The 15,909-nt window shown below is 45.5% G+C and overlaps 1 protein-coding gene across 1 annotated transcript in view; it reads right to left on the reverse strand.

The window, feature by feature from the left end:
* Positions 1-15,802, reverse strand: part of FAM20C (FAM20C golgi associated secretory pathway kinase) — a 58,336-nt gene extending 42,534 nt beyond the window's left edge. The window contains exons 1-4 of the mRNA XM_066977420.1: positions 15,350-15,802; positions 14,298-15,050; positions 12,337-12,509; positions 3,302-3,380 (exon numbers count right to left, since the gene is read on the reverse strand). Of these exons, the coding sequence (XP_066833521.1) occupies positions 3,302-3,380; positions 12,337-12,509; positions 14,298-14,812 (767 nt within the window). The 5' untranslated portion in view covers positions 14,813-15,050; positions 15,350-15,802. The remainder of the gene's footprint in view (positions 1-3,301; positions 3,381-12,336; positions 12,510-14,297; positions 15,051-15,349) is intronic.
* Between the last annotated feature and the right edge of the window lie 107 nt (positions 15,803-15,909).

A 15,909-nucleotide genomic window follows, 5' to 3' on the forward strand; every position in this document is an offset into this window, starting at 1 on the left:
GGAATCTACACTGGGCCATATGATTTATAAATAGATTTGGCTTCCTCTGCAATCCTTTATGGGCAATTATTTCAGAAATGAAGATGCAGAGCCACAGATAAATAAAATAATTGCAGCTGATCAGGCTTTATTTACTGCTATCACATTTCCCCAACTGATACCCTTCCCGCCTCTCATTTGCTCCACTACCCTGGATCGATGACCAGATGAAGAGTTGTCAGTTAATGTCAAACACTGAGCACAAAAGGTGCCAAAAGCAGATTCTGTTTTCCACATTTCCAAACCCTGACTGTTTTTTTTTCCAGAGCTGGCTTGCTCTCTGGATAAATTCAATGTGGAATTAGGAGGCTGGGAAAGGGCAGAGCAAGACCGATGAGTTCTGCAGGGTTTCGAGCGACTTGCCAGGGATTTGTTTTGCTGCCACTCTCCTTCAGAAATCACTGCTTGAAGTCTGGAGAACTGCCCTTCCACGAGCAGACACCTGGCTGTGTCAGGCAAGGGTTCCCATGGACTCCCCATTCTGCAGCTATCCTGCTCAAAAAGGGTATTCAGTTTGGAAGGTGCTGAGTACAGCTGTGTATAGCAAAACCAGCTTTCCAGGTAACTTAAATGAATTGAAACCAAGTAAAGACTGGCCTCACACCTGCATATTACCCTCTGTGGACCTCACACCATTCAGTTTTCAGCACTTCAGATGCCGGACACGGTAGGAAACACAGGTTTATCAGTTTTCCTTAGGATCAAGCTTGAAATCCTACTGATGCCAACTCTACTCTCCAAAACACTTTGGCACAGCTCAGTTCAATAGAGATGTAACTCCTATGGCCTCCCCCAGCACTGAAGGGACAAACTCAGGCCCCAGTCTTCACAGAATCACAAAATCATGATGTTTCATGCTCCCCAAATTATCACTTTTTTTAATGACCCTTGCACCATCAGTGCTGATGGCCAGGCTACACTTAGGAGACATGTGGCCCTGATCTATGACTCTCCTATAGCCTCCTGCCCTCAGAAGGCACAGCCAGCTTTGTGAAGCCTGGATCAGAACGGTACCCTGCAGAAAAGGAGCACCAGAAGCAGCCTGGGAGGTGCCTAGGGACTCGGTAAGGTCTTACAAGAAGTCTCGTAGCTTTTCTTTTTTTCTTTTTCAGTTCAAGGCCACTTATTTCTGTATCAAGAAAGGATGCTACAAACACTTCCAAGAACTTCATCAACAACCGTTCATAAGCTGGTGAAAAGAGGCCAATGGGACCAGATGCCAAAGGAGCTAGGAAGATTTACGCTAGCTGAGCATCTGGCTCCCTGCTCACTGCTACCAGAATGAAGACAAATGCTTGCAAACATAGTTATTCAAAATCACTAATGTGCTCAGCGATGATCAGCACAAACACAGCAGTGTTGCTGCTGTAAGGTGTGGTGCCTGGGAACACAGCTGCTGAATGTTCGAATGCTGCTTTTTCCAGATGTGTATTTAATGCAAAGATCGGTGAGAAAATAGGGTGTTGCTGCCCTTTGAATCAAGCAAAGGGAATGATTAAGACATCATCATCTTTTGTTGTTGCACTGGTGGATGGTGGTAATTGCTTCTATACAGGAAAGTGGCTATACATCTATTGTCATCCATCATCTTGCCAAGGCTGTGTATAGTACAGTAGAAGCAGTAAACTTTTGATTTAACCTCATTAGCATTCCTCGAATTACAATGTCATACCAATGATAAAGATTGAAATTATCTGCCTCTCAGCAAACGGAGAAGAAACAAATTTCACACTATGTAAAAAGCCATGGTAAAAACCATACTTCTTCCTAGTACTTAAAAGCTGCTCAAACCTGCTCAGTTGTTGGGTTTGCCACGTGGGACAGGAGACAATTAGGAATTGTGCTTAAATGCATCAAACTTGCAAATGTAGGGGGATGGACCCATGGAGTAATAGATCATGGAGTAAATGATCTAAGGATTCAGAGCAGAGGGCTAGGAGGGGAAGATGCTGTGTAGATGCTCTCTGATAGCACCTTCCCTCTGACTTGTATTATCTGTGTTTACTCTGAACTCCCCCAGGGAATTGTGGTTCTACCAGGAACATGGAGAAATTTGTGTGGAATTTGGGAAATAACATGGAGGCATCTGGCTTTTGCATAAATGCCTTGGAAGCTCACAGGATTTCCATGTGAATACCAGGACAAATGCACACAAGGTGAGTTCTTGCTCAAACTTGAGTTGAAGGAATTAGGGACCAATTATTTGTCCCTCCTGGCAGTCAAAATAAGATTAAATAAAATCTGTACTTGTCTGAGGTCAGTCTACAGCAAAATCTATAGTAAAATTGGGAATTTATCTCAGCTGCCATCCAGCAGCTTACCCGCTGAGCTGTGTACCCCACTATAGCTGTAACACAACACCAATACGTACTTCAAACCACCCATTCCGAGTTACTCTACTCTTTTATGGACCATCCTAGAGGAAATTAATGGATCTTCCCTACAGTGGCAACAAAAGAAGGAAATGAATTTATTATTCCAGTGGTACCCTTGACACAGATATTGAGTAGCTTCATTAAACATTTTGCAGCCCCGAGCGTCTTTGCTAAACCCTCTACAATGAGCACAGAGTCATTTTCCTTATTACAACACAAACATACAGGTCAGGATTCAGAACTCATTTACATCTGCTTTATATCTGAATAATCTCTCTGATCTCGGTGGAGTCTGGCCAGCCTGATACTGGTGCAAAATCAAGTCTGTATCATCCCAGTCCTTCCCCTTCTCTCTAGATTATCTTGCAGCATCACTCTCAAATTTCACAGTCAGCATAGCCACAGCCAAATGACTAATACAGCCTTTTAATACAAATAGCAATAAATCAATGGATTAAATTATAATTTATCACACAAATGCTATATAGGTCTTCCCAAAGCTATTCTGAACCATCTCTCATATCTGGTCACATTCCTCGGGGGGAAACACACTAGATAGAGTTCATGCCTGCAGTGTAAGTTTACATAAGAAAGAAATGCTGAAAACACCCTGTATTTATGATAGGAGATTTCACAGAGATCTGAATAACATTCCTGAGAAGACTGTAATGCCTATAAGAAGCCTCCTCAGTATCTCTTTCAAAGACCAATCCAGCACGGCAAGGTTTCACTACAGCACGAAGCTCTACATCCAGCAGCAAACCTAGAGAACTAGCCGCACCAACCCTGAGCAATACTAGAGCAAACTTCTAATGCCTTATAAAATGACAACAGCATATTCCACCACAATTTCACATTACAATACAGCCAGACATTTTTTCACTTACTTCATTGGTTTGAACAACGCCTGTCCATAATTCTGGAACGTCATGATCAGCTTCAGTTGGGTGCCTCCTGATTTCATTGCTGTGGGAAGAAACAAAACCGCTTTAAAATGCTACATATGGGTCTACTTACATTCAGCTTCCTTGAGACAAAACCACATATCTTTGTTCTGTATTAGATGCAGCACTGCAATATCTGAGCACCAAGCAGGGTAATACTAACTGGATAACAATTTTCAAAAATTATTTAGTGGGTGCAGAGTACATGGGAGGGCTTTGAGCTGATGACTAGGACTAAAAATGGATGTATGAACACCATAAGCACCTTAACTGAACAGCATGTCCAGGAACAGCTCATTGGAGCCTTGTTTTCTCTATCTTCAACCACTTTTGGACTTCCTGATAACAAGGGACACACATTGGGAAAGGAAATAGGATGTCTTCAAAGACAACTGTGGCTGGGATTACAGTGAGACACGCAGCAGACATCCCCTTAATTAAAAGTATGAGCAGATACTAGAGCAATCTCTGATCTCTGCTGTGATTTTAATAATGACTGCTGAGCAGTAGAGATATGTAAATCCATCTCCTCTTTGTACAATGGAGATTTATCCAAGCCCATCCACTAACTTCCAGGGGATCCCAAGGTGGTTTGTACATGTGAGCAGAGCTGCGCAGAGAGGGTCACTGGTTCATTTGGGAGGGCAGGAGAGGACACGTGGGGGTGGCAGGTGCCATCCACACCGTGCACCAAGGGCTCTCTCTGCTCAAACATTGAATGCACTCCCTTCCCAGCTGGGAGCTAATGGGAATTTAAGACTGACATTCATTCACACCAATGTGTACGATTTGGACAATATCATGTTAACAGCCAGATTATAGTGTTTTTAAAGCCAGAGACTTTTTTTTTTTTTAATGTAAGAGTTCCTAAAATGCATTTCACTTGATGATAAGGTTACTAAAAGAGGTAAATATGTACTTTGGCAAACCAGCTGCTTTTTCACGATCTCAATCAAAACTGCTTTGAATAAATGAAATGACCCATAGCCTGACTCTTTAATTCACTTCAGCCTTCGGAGAGCCATGTCAGTCCTGTCTGTGGGGATGAGTCAGTCCTTTCAAAATGCTTCCCATGAATGATCAGATAATCAATCCCTTTCTTTGCAGTTCTGACAAAACCTTTGTCGACTGGAGAACTACATGAATGTCAAGTTACCTTGCTCTGTAAATTTTGGCTTACAGCTGCCCTTGTTTCACCTATATAGCTTGTACATTTTCTTCCTCTAACCAACACCATTAGCCACACAACCTTTTTAATTACTCCTCACTGTGCTTTATTACTGATAGGTCACCGGCTCTCTTTCAACCCTTGTAATCCATATTTTTGTAACAAAATACTATGCAAATCTGGTCAGTGTGATTCCACTTCCCCTAGAATAAAATCCCTCCTGCCTTGCTGTTTTGCTGACCCCTGCCTTCTCTTACATTACCAGTTTATCCCAAAGGAACAAATAAATAATTAGAAATTAAAGGGCATCAAATAACTTGTCCTGAGCAGGTAAAGCAGAAGCGTGTGGTTTTCATGTATTAAACTCCCTCTCTTGTGCAGAGCAGGTCAGCTGATCTGCATCAGAGGGAAGGACTTGGCTCCTTCTTCTACCTAGCCCAAAGCCTGAAGGCAATGAGAAGCAACAAGCCTCCAGACAAAAACATACATGTGCTGCCCTAGGACCATCGCAGCCTAGCCATTCACTCTGGAAATGCTCCTGATCGGTTTGAACAGCAAAATCCAGGCGGAACTGCCCTTTGCCTCATGCCCACATAGACCTACAGCCATGCCATGGACCCTTCCTGCCCAGCTGCTGCCAAAGGTGCAGAGTTTGCCTGGCTTTTTAAGGCGTAACCTGCACTTGCACCCCTGTTCATGTGGGATAGCTCCATATAGGTCAGCAATGTCAGTCCCAGTACCAAAGGGCAGATTTGTGTCAGCTGTAATGCTCCCCAGCTCCACCAATCTCAATAGAGGAGCTTGCAAACTGTTCACACCAACTGAAAACAATGTGCTTTTTTTCTTTTCTAAAATTTATACAATTTCCGCTTTTTGGTTCAATTATGAGGAGCTTAGGGCTTAGACCTTGACTCCCTCTATGCCTTCAGACATGTATGTCCAAAATGTAGCAAATATCCCATAAGCCCATCAGAGAAAAGGGAAGGATAGAGCCTATTTTGAGGTACAGCTAGGAAGCCAAGGCTTTGGGAAACCACAGCAATGCAAAGAAGAAAAAAGGATGTTCCAGCATGCCTATTTCTAAGCACAAAACTTCAGATACATTAAGCCGACCGGTTTCTCAGCAAATTGAAGACACTCGACAGATAATGATTTTGTTAGCAGCCGAACTCAACAATGAGTGTGTCATCACCGAGAAGGGAAATGTATGAAGAAGATTAACAATTCAGCATAATTCTTCCATGAGACACAAAGGCCTGGTTTCCTGTCAGAAAGAATTGAGCTGAAGTAAGACAAAAGCAATTCCCTGGTCTTTTAAGATCCATCTTATTGTACTGCCTTAATTGGTTGCAATAGTAGCCTCGATCAAACATGGGTTTTGCTGGGATGCTGTCCCCCTGCTGCTGCCAGGAGAAAACTTAGGGCCTCCCCAAAACAGAGGGTGACATCGGTGGGAGCGGCGCTGCATCGTGCCTCGTGGCAGGGCATGCTGGCAGCCGTGTGTGCCACAGACACCACCACATGCTGCTCAATGCCAGCTCAATGCTGGCTTCCCTCCACACGCGCCGGGCTCACACGCAGCTATTCCTACTTCAGCCGGTCGTTCTGTGCTGCAGATGTGCTGGGCAGGCTGGTGGGGATTCAAAGAGGCCCTCCAAGGCCAACACCTGCTGTTGTACTCCCTGCACAGAAACACCCGGTGCTGGGCCCACTGAACTCAAGAGGATCCTTCATGCATCGCTAAATGACACAAACTGGGGAGTGGGGCCTGAGGAAGGCCACCAGCTGTCCAGGGTGCCCAGCTCCTTGGGGTGGCAGTGCTGGAGAAGAGCAGGTCTCTCTGGAGATGACTTACTCGGACTTCTAGGTCCGGTACACTCCTTGTTCCTTCGTGTTACATCTGTGTACTGGCTTCCCTCTCATTTTCTGAGCTGTATTCCTTTAGGATCTCCCCCTCCTGCTCAGACCTCAGTTAGACATGTCCCTCTGGCCACGATGGCCCAACAGCGGGAGCCCCGTCACCTCCCAGGCACTGAGCCTGGACAACACGGTTTGCTTATCTGGAGATGCCCTTGTGCTGTCACCTACTGTCCATATGAACACTTCTGAAGAATTTATAATACCCTGGAGCAGAACACACAATTTTCTGAAAAATTGGAAGACACTACACCATTGCAATCTGTCATGGCTACAATCAGCAGGCTTAGATATTTTTTAAGAGGGCCTTATAATGTAATGCTGCTCTGACTCCAAAGGGAACCTTTAGTCATGCTCTGAATTTGTTTTTTGTTTAAGGTTTCTGAATAAACTGTAACATCACAGGTCACAAGCAGCTCTGGGAAAGGAATGGAGGTACCTCAAATTCTCTCTTATACACCTCCTGGACATGCTGGCACAGCGTTAGAAACAAACAAATCCCAATGCAACCATTATTTTTTATCTCCAGGCTACTCGAAGTCTCTCTTTTCCCCCCAAAGTAGAAAGCAAAAGAATGCAATGTTAACCTTTCCTGTTAACCCAGGGCAAGAGCTTGTGGATGTGATTAGAAATCTTCCTAACTTCAGAAGGCCTTGCAAAAAAAACCCTGAGATATCCTTTTGCTTGAGTGTCTGAGAGATTAGGGTCTTGTCCAAAGATCAGTGATATCAGTGAGATTCTTTCTGTTTTCTCTGATAGACTTTGGAACAAGCTTCTAAAAATTTCTTGTTCATTTACATCTAAAGAGCTTGTTGGCACAGTACATAGCATGTCTGCTCCTTCCCCCATCTTGTCCTCTCCTATTCCTTCTGAAAACTCATCAGTACACAACCTGAATTCCCCTTCCAATCCACAGATACCATCAATATAAAAGAAGTACTACCAATTGTCTCTCAAGCATGTTTTTACACCTGTATGCTAATTGAGTTCTAGTTCTCTCTTCTAAAGCATTTGGTACAAACTCCAGTAGAGACCCAATGCTGCCCAAAGTGATTTGACCCAGAAGGACTTGGAATTGGAACTGATCTGGCTTTCCAGCTCCTCAGTTTTGCTGTAGTACTCTCGTCTCTAGACTGTATGCTCTTCTGATGGACAGCAAAAGTCCCAACAGGACCTTTGAACCTTTTTTTTTTTTTTTTGGTCAGAGTCCAACAAACATTTGAAAATGTATTTATTTATGCAACGCTAATGCCTGAGCAGTGAGGTCCAGTCAATGCCTGGGATGCACAAATATCTGAAACAAAAGTTCAGACTCATTTTGGATTCCTATTTATAGACCAAGCTTAAATCTAGCATAAACATGTTGATTGGCTTTAACAAGCAATACTCTGCCCCAGGCTAGAGACATGGCCCCATACAAGCAGTAAAGAACAGGTTTCAAAATAAATTCAAACTCTCATCATCTCTTAATTTGCTCTTGCTCAGCCAATTCTGCTAACTTGTTTTTAAAGACCTTTCTTGCTTTAGTCAAGATAGTATAGACTTCTGGAGGGGAAGAGATCCGCGAAACCATTCAAAGACCTTGTTGTACATTTTAAGTCCCCTCCTTTCATTTGGAACTGTACATTTAATCAATCTGTTGACTCTTGGCAGATTCACTGTTTCCTTATACAGTAAATCAATGGTGCTACATTTCATTATGTTTTTCACACATTCTCAGCAGCACTATTTTTTCTTTCCTTTGGATGAGATTTTTATAATTTCCTTTAGTACCGGAATTTAGGTTCAATATTCAGTGTCTTTTCTTTTTTTTTTCCTGACTTGAAGCAGAGTCCACCTTACTTAATTGCAGCATTTCTTCACTGCATGAGTAATCTTGTGTGCTTGCTTTCTAATTACTGTCTGTACAAACTGAAGGCATTGCAGGCTCATAAATGAACTCAGTCAGGTAATGTTTCCAAACCTTTCCAACCAGAGAATTTAAAGAATCAAAAAATAAAACCCAACTAACTAAGCCCAGCAAACACAAAAGCCTGTTATGCTCAACCGCAGCCCGACGGCACAGCGCTTCTGGACAGAAATACAAGAGACATGAAGACCACATTGCCTCTACAATGCACCACGCCATATTCGTTGGTAAATTGCTGACAGTGCTGCCACAATTATGCACAGACATTTTGTAAATATGCAAGAAAACAGCTAACTATGGTTATTTATGCATGCAATAAACAGTTATGAAAGCCAAAGGAAATGTGCAGTTGCCTGTGCATGTGCTTCTTCTGAAAACTGTTTCAGTGCTCAATGTGCTCAAAACAATTCTCTCTAGGCTCCTATTTATGGTGGGAGGAAATTTTCACTGAATTAAATCAAATTAAGAGCTATCCCTTTATGCTGCACAAAATGAATAGGAAATACTTATATTGATGCAGGGCACAGAACACATCCTCAGCTTAAAAGCTCTCGGTAACCCTGTCCTTTCCAAGGCCAGCTCTAGGTGTCACTGTGGGAGCTGAATGTGATACTCCTTCCCATCCATGGATTTGTTCCATGTAAACTTCAACATCAAGAAAATGTCACCTTGCTGCTCCCTGCTCTTGGGAATTGCTTCTGTCACTGTTTTCATTTTAAAACAACACTGCACATTACAGAGTCGTGTGAGCTGTTCTGATAGATGGTGCAGGATCAATCTGGTCACCACTCTCCTCCATAAATAATGCAAGCAGAGCAGAGAAATTACGACGTGGCTAAGAAAGCTGTTTAGCTGCAGTTTGGATCTAATTACTGAAGGTATCAAAAACCCACACAGCAAATCACCTAATTCTATTAGAGCCACAGCAAATCTGAACAGTGGGAAAAGACTGGACAAAGCAATATCCTGTTTCATGTAATGCATGTAAGCCTGTATATTTAATTGTCCTGCTTGCAAAAAGAAGCCTGAAGATTTGGTGTTATGAAGATTCCCATTTATTTTGTACTTCTAACCTAGAATATTTGCAGCTACCCTGAAAAAAAGAAACAGAAAGCACAGAAAGCAAAACAATAAAAATTGACCCTGCAGAAAAAAAAAAAAAAACAATAACCAGACAAATTGGAAAATATGCAGAAATATGCAAAAGACTGTAAAAGTCCTATAAATGTCCTTTGGTCAAATATATTACTCTTTATTAATCAGCTTGCATGCTTTCGAATCCCTGCTGTGGCTCTGCAGTAAAGCTGAAAAATGGCAGATGTTATTTAAAAGCATATATTTTTAAACACCCAAAGAATTTGCAACATGAAGGAAAAGATGCTGCACTGTGTATTAAAAAAAAAAAAAAGTGTATTACAAGATGCTCTTTCTTGCTTTGCAACCTAACTGAAAGCCCCTGAAATCCCACAGAGTCAGGCTGTGGATACTATCAGCTAAACTCAGATCCTGACATCTTTACACAGGCAAAAGTCCCCTTCCACCTCCACCTACTTAATTTTAGACTAGGATTTCTGTCCAGGAATCATTCCCTGACAGTTCCCACTGTGACTAATACCTATATCAAAAGTAATTCATATTTTAGCTTATGGAAATAATACTGAATCACTGCTAGAAACCATACCTCTGTGTTTTTGTGCTAGAGGTATAAGAGGCCCTAAATTGTTCAAACACTAGCAAAGAGACAATCCTGTAGGAAATCATTGTTAACAATCATCAGCCTTCCTCTGCGGGCCTGTGGCCCTTTCCCTCTGTTGATCTCAAAGCTCTATCAAAATCATAATTAATGAAAACCTCACAACACATCTATATGACACATTAGGTGAAATCATGGCCCCAGGGAAGTCAATGAACAAAAGTTCACTTACGTCACTGCGGTCAGGATTTCACTCCTATTTCTTATTATAACAATTTTGATGCCAGGTTAACTGAAGCATAGAGGGGTTAAGCAACATGCCCAGAAGCTCAGATCAAGCAAAGAATGAGTACTAACTTATTATTTCTCATTCCCATCTCCCTTCTCCCACCAGCTTGTACGTCCCTACTTCAACCTTAACTGCTCACAGCTCTGCAGAAGGGACAGACCTCATGGCCCCAGCGCTGCTGAGTTTGCTGCAAATGCTGCTCTCCTCCTGCGCAGCCAACACTGCTCAGCTCCAAAGTGTATAAGAGGTAAAATGAGATTGATACACCTAGCAGCCGTGCAGTCTGAAACGCCACTACAGCCCATGCATGTTGTGTACACCTCAACAGTTGAGCCAGAAGATGGTTTGGTCGAGCATCACCTCCGTGAGGACCTGGGGACAGGCTGGTCGCTGCCCTGGGGCTCTGCTGCACTCCGCGGCAAGCACGAAAGGGCAGAGCCTGCGTCTCTTCCTCCTTTCTCTCAACGGACGTGCTCTAAGTGCAACGCTAACACGCCTGCTGGGAAAAGCTGGCTCAGTCCCCATTCACATGGGTCACTAACACTCCAGGAATCATTAGGTGCGTCAAGGGGAAAATCAGACGGGCCATATCTGTCCCGTGCCCTCGCTGCACAGACTGCAGGAGCGCGGGCAGTGTGCTGCTACCTGCAGTGTCACGTCTGAGCCAGGGATGGGAAAATACATGGTTCGATCGCCACACCTGTGCTCCCTAATTAATCGTTCCAATCCAGAGCTGTAGGAACAGAGAACCCAGCACATGTTAATAAATGAGCTTGTGTTTGTCCTCTTTCATGAGCCCAGGTGTCCACTAGCCCCTTGCATCCAAGATGGGGGATGGCAGCCAGGCACCACGAACTGCTTTATCCGAAGCCTGGCAGAGCTCAGAGCTGAGCACAGCCAAGGAGCAGCTCGATTCACAGGGCAAAGCTCTCCCACGACATCCCACCTTTCCCACCTACTCCACCCAGGTCAGCCCACTCTTGATGACCAAGGAGCTCCCTTTTTCCTGCCCAGGAGCTGCTGAGATTCGCATGATGGAAAACGTAAACCTTTGGCCTGCTCGATGCTATTCTTGCAGGGACCATTTCCTGCTGAAGCCAGGGGAAATTTTGCCTTGCAGGGTTAAAGACCTGGTGACCTCATCCCGTGGCGGCAACGTACAATCAGCAGTTTTACAGAGCTCCTGCTATTTCATCCCTCTGAAACGGACTTAGCAACTTTGTGGTCAGTACAAGTAACTCCATTTTCCCTGCGACTGGTGAAAACTGCTGGCTATGCTGCAGCTCTCTACCTCTACAAAACCACAGGGTGTGTGTTTGTTTAGCATCCCAGGGCTTTCGTTCAGGGCTGTGGGTTGGTTTTTTTTGGCTCCCTGCGCAGCTACGCAGCTAAATTCGAAGAGACACACACTGTCATTAAACAGCCCTGGAGAAAAAAACAAACTCTGTCACCTTGTTTAACCAGAGCCAAAGGTTGACAGAGGCATATCCCTGCTGTGGATTTACAAGCAGAACAGAGCTGAGCCATGCCCAGGGAGACTGCAGCTCCGCTGAGCCGCAGAGCCCCGCGGCGCCGGATGCTCCCGCAGCCATCGCTGCAGGGCTGCAGGTCAGCCGCCTCCCTCCTTCCTCCAGACGCAGCCTTTTAAATAATGATCAGCTAATAACACAGATCTAGTGCTGCTAGGATGCTATCTCCTTTTGGCCATCCTTTTTTTCATTATCCCTTTTTTTTTTTTTAATAGGGCACTCTCAACCTGATAACTAAAAGATGTCCGAAATGAATGGGGTTTGCCTCGCTGGCAGACTTTTCAATTATTCAGGTAATACAGAGCTGGCAATATCTCTTTATGTTTAACAAGGAAAATGAACGCAGAAGTCAGGAAGTAATGTTGCAGGCACACCAGAGAAAAGCCATACAAAATATTCATTAATATTCAAACAGCAATAAGATCCTGAACAACAAGCAAATAATCATAAAAACGATACATGTCCAAACATACCAACACTGGTTATCTTTTGGGAGACCAGGTCTTGTAGTAAAGCCTCAATTGCAGGATTATGTCTGGAATACAACTCATACCGATTAATGCCAATGTGGAATTTTAACCAGTTTGGGTAGGAGTCTATGGAGGTTTCTCCAGTTGGCAAAAATTCTTCATTATCTTCATTTTGCCTACCACCAAAAATAAACAAAAAAAAAGGAAAAAACATAAATGATGAGTAAGAAATAATGTTACAGTTTGCAACTGGCATCAAGAAATAAAGCTTCAGGAGGTGACAGCTTGGAAGGGCAGAGCCCTACGAGGTGGGAGAAGTCCCCAGCCTGTCCCTGTGCCCACTGCACGCCAGGAGCCCACTCCCACCCAGGGCCAGGGTGGCTGGATCTTCACCTCTGCTCCTCACGCCTGATTTAATGCCCACGAAAGTCAGGAGGAAAATTCGGAGTGACATCACTGAGTGCTAGCAGAGGCCCTTATATAGCCGAAACATGGAGCTGCAAGGTTTATATTGTATTTAGACTGCATTATGTACAAACATCTTTTACAAGTTTGACCCAAAGGAAAGCATCATCCTGATCTTTTATTTAACAGGGAGCTGGGTCTGGAAGCTGACAGTGGAGCAGGAACTTGACCTGTTGTACCAAATGTTCGCACTCTCTCTCTCGTTCTTCTCTTTTTTAAACACAGAGAATGAGAAGAAATCGGATCACTCTGAACCAGTCACTAAAGAAAAACTCTGGGTGGCTTTGCCCCTTCCTTAGGAGTAAGATATTATTACAGAAAAGGATGGTTAGGCTGACTTTTAACTCCTACATTTCATGTTAGTTCTGTGAACTTCGGCTGCAGCCAACGAAAACAGGCACAAAAGGCAGCTGCATTGTGGAGGTCAGAGATATTTTCGCTCTTCACCTATTTGACACAGTCACATATCTTCCATCCAGAGGTCCTCTGTGGTTTTAGTCATCTCCAGATGTTCATACTTTTGTGACTTTTTTTTCCCTTTTTTCTCAGAGTAACCAGAACTTCTTCAGCTATTTCACTTCACAGTCACTTCTGATTATGAAGTGGAATGGGCCTGGACCATTCACACGCATATGGGACAGAAATCAGAAATATTTATCCTCCCTTTCTGAGGATTTAGATCATGCTGGCTGCTCTGCGGCTTTACAGAGCTTTTGTATGGTACAATGCAGCTGTTTAAACATTACAATGTCGGTGTGTTTGGAAGAGGGTGCTGTTGTATTAGACAAGCCTTTTGATTTTTCAGTCATTGAAATTTTGCAGTGTTCCTTACAAGCCAACAGGGCAAATGATTCACAGAGGCAACTCGGTGCTTTGAAGGCCGGAGAGCAGCGGAGGTGCCGAGACACTGGGAATTAATTGAGGATGAAAAATGTGGCACAGATCAGATCCTGAAGGCAGAAATACCTGCTAGGGTGGATGCCTTTGTGATACCAGACCTTGCTTTTGAGAAAAGTTAATATGCTGCTGCCTGGCCTCATTGCTCAGTCCCCGCACCTCTGAGCAGAGACTGGGAAGGTGCTGGGGCAGGAGGATCACCAAGAGCCTGACCCCGTTCTTATGCTGTTTTTCCAGCAGCATCTGCCTCAGGCTACAGCTGGACACAGGATATAGGGTCACAGGGACCCTCTGGTCCCAGCACTCCAGCCTTCTTGCTCTCCTGTGTTATATCCCGCATTTTGTTGCATTTTTCGGAGGAAAACAACCGGCCAACCCCATGTACGATTCTCTTCCCCCTCTCCCACCGGCGACACCCAACTGCCTCCCCTCAGCCCCCCACTTCCAAACCACCCATCACCCCAATCCCCGAGCACAGCGGGCCGAGGACCAACCCTACAAACCCCAAGGCGGGGACCCACCGCCCCGTTCCCACACCGACCCCAAGCCTCCCCCCACAGCGGAGGGGCACCCCGGGCCGGGCCCCCCGCCCCGTTACTCACCACTCGGGCTGCTCGGCCGCCCGCGGGTTGAACCTGATGTCGCTGTTGACATTGAAGAGGAGGTCGCCGTCGGCCAGCGGGGGCAGGGCGGCGCGGTAGAGCGGGTGCTGGAAGAGGGCGGCCAACGGGGCGGCGGCGGCGGCTGTGGCAGTGCCGGGGGGCGGCGGGCGCGGCGCCCCGGGAGCTATGAGGCGCCTCGGCCTCGCCGCCGCCGCCGTTCCCCCGCCGTCCGCCGCTTTCTCCGCCGCCTCCCGCGACTGCGAGGAGAGGTTGGAGGCCGGCTCGGCGCTGAAGTCCTGCAGGATCCGCAGCGTGTGCTTGCTGGGCCAACGCGGGGCGGCGCGGGGCGGCGGGGCGGCGGCGGCGGCGGGCGGCGGGCAGGAGCAAGCGGGGCGGCCCTCGGCCCCCCGGCGCTCCAGGCGCGGCAGCAGGTCGATCATGATGTGCATGGTGCAGGCGACGAGGAACACCATGAGGATCAGCAGCCGGAATTTGCGGACCAGGAGCATTTTCATGGCCGGGGATGAGGCTCTGGAATTAGCCGGGGAAGGGGGAGGGAGGGGAGGCTGCCGGGGTCTTTCGCGGAAAAAGGCCGGGCGGGCGTGGGGCTCGCTGCAACCCCCCCGGGGCCGCTTCGGTTTTCTCCCTTCGGGTCGGGCGGCGAGCGATCAAGTCCGTAAAGTTACCTCCATAGGCGCCGCGGAACGCACAGGCTAAAAACAATAGGTCCTCATGTCTCAGGAGCATCAAGAACTTAGGAGGGGGGAGGAAAAAAAAAACAGGAAAAATAAAAATAATGATAAGAATAATTAAAAAAAAAAAAGGTGTACCGGTCCGAGCCTTTAAAATCAATAGGAAAACAAAGCCGGCGGCGTTGCAATTTATAAAGCCATCTGTTCACGATTTCTCTCTCTTTTTATTACAGGGATCACAACAAATAGGGAAAACTGGTTCTTGAAGAGAAACCGGCATCTGATGCTAGCTCGGATTAAATAATAACAATAATAATAAAAAAACGGGGAGGGAAGGGGGAAGAATAATATTAAGAAAACCTGTACGGAAAGGCGACAGAAGAAAAAAAATCATCCATAATATTTGGCTGTGCAGGAAACGCTGACTCCCTTCCTTTGAATTTGACCAGTGATGCAGCAGAAGCACTCTCCCGCTCGCTCTCGCTCCCTCTCTTCTGTGAGACTGTTTAAGAACATTGGCTGGAAAATCATTTTCTTAGAGCGGTTCCAGTTTCTTCATCCATCGCGTCCAGTGTTTGGGAGAGATTAATATGTTCAACTGCGATCAAGTCTGAGTGGCTGCTGTATCCGAGCTGGGCTTTTGCTTTGGCTTGGGTCGTTTTTTTTGGCCGCAAAACTGTCTGATGGCACAACTGCAACATAAAGGTTAAATATGGCACAGAAAAAAAAAAAAAGGATTAGAGAAAAGAAACTAATAAATCAGTAGAGGTTCTTTTTAGCAAAGAGGTCCCGTCTTTGATCTCTGCTGGGTCTTACAGATCTGCCTTTTAGCGAGAAAGGAAGAAAGAAAGTGGGGGGGGGGGGGGGGGGAAGAGAGAAGGGAAGAGGGGGGAGAGATCTTTGGCAGGTGCAGAGTGAAA

This window comes from Anser cygnoides, chromosome 15, assembly GCF_040182565.1.
Source record: "Anser cygnoides isolate HZ-2024a breed goose chromosome 15, Taihu_goose_T2T_genome, whole genome shotgun sequence".
Lineage (NCBI taxonomy): Eukaryota > Metazoa > Chordata > Aves > Anseriformes > Anatidae > Anser > Anser cygnoides.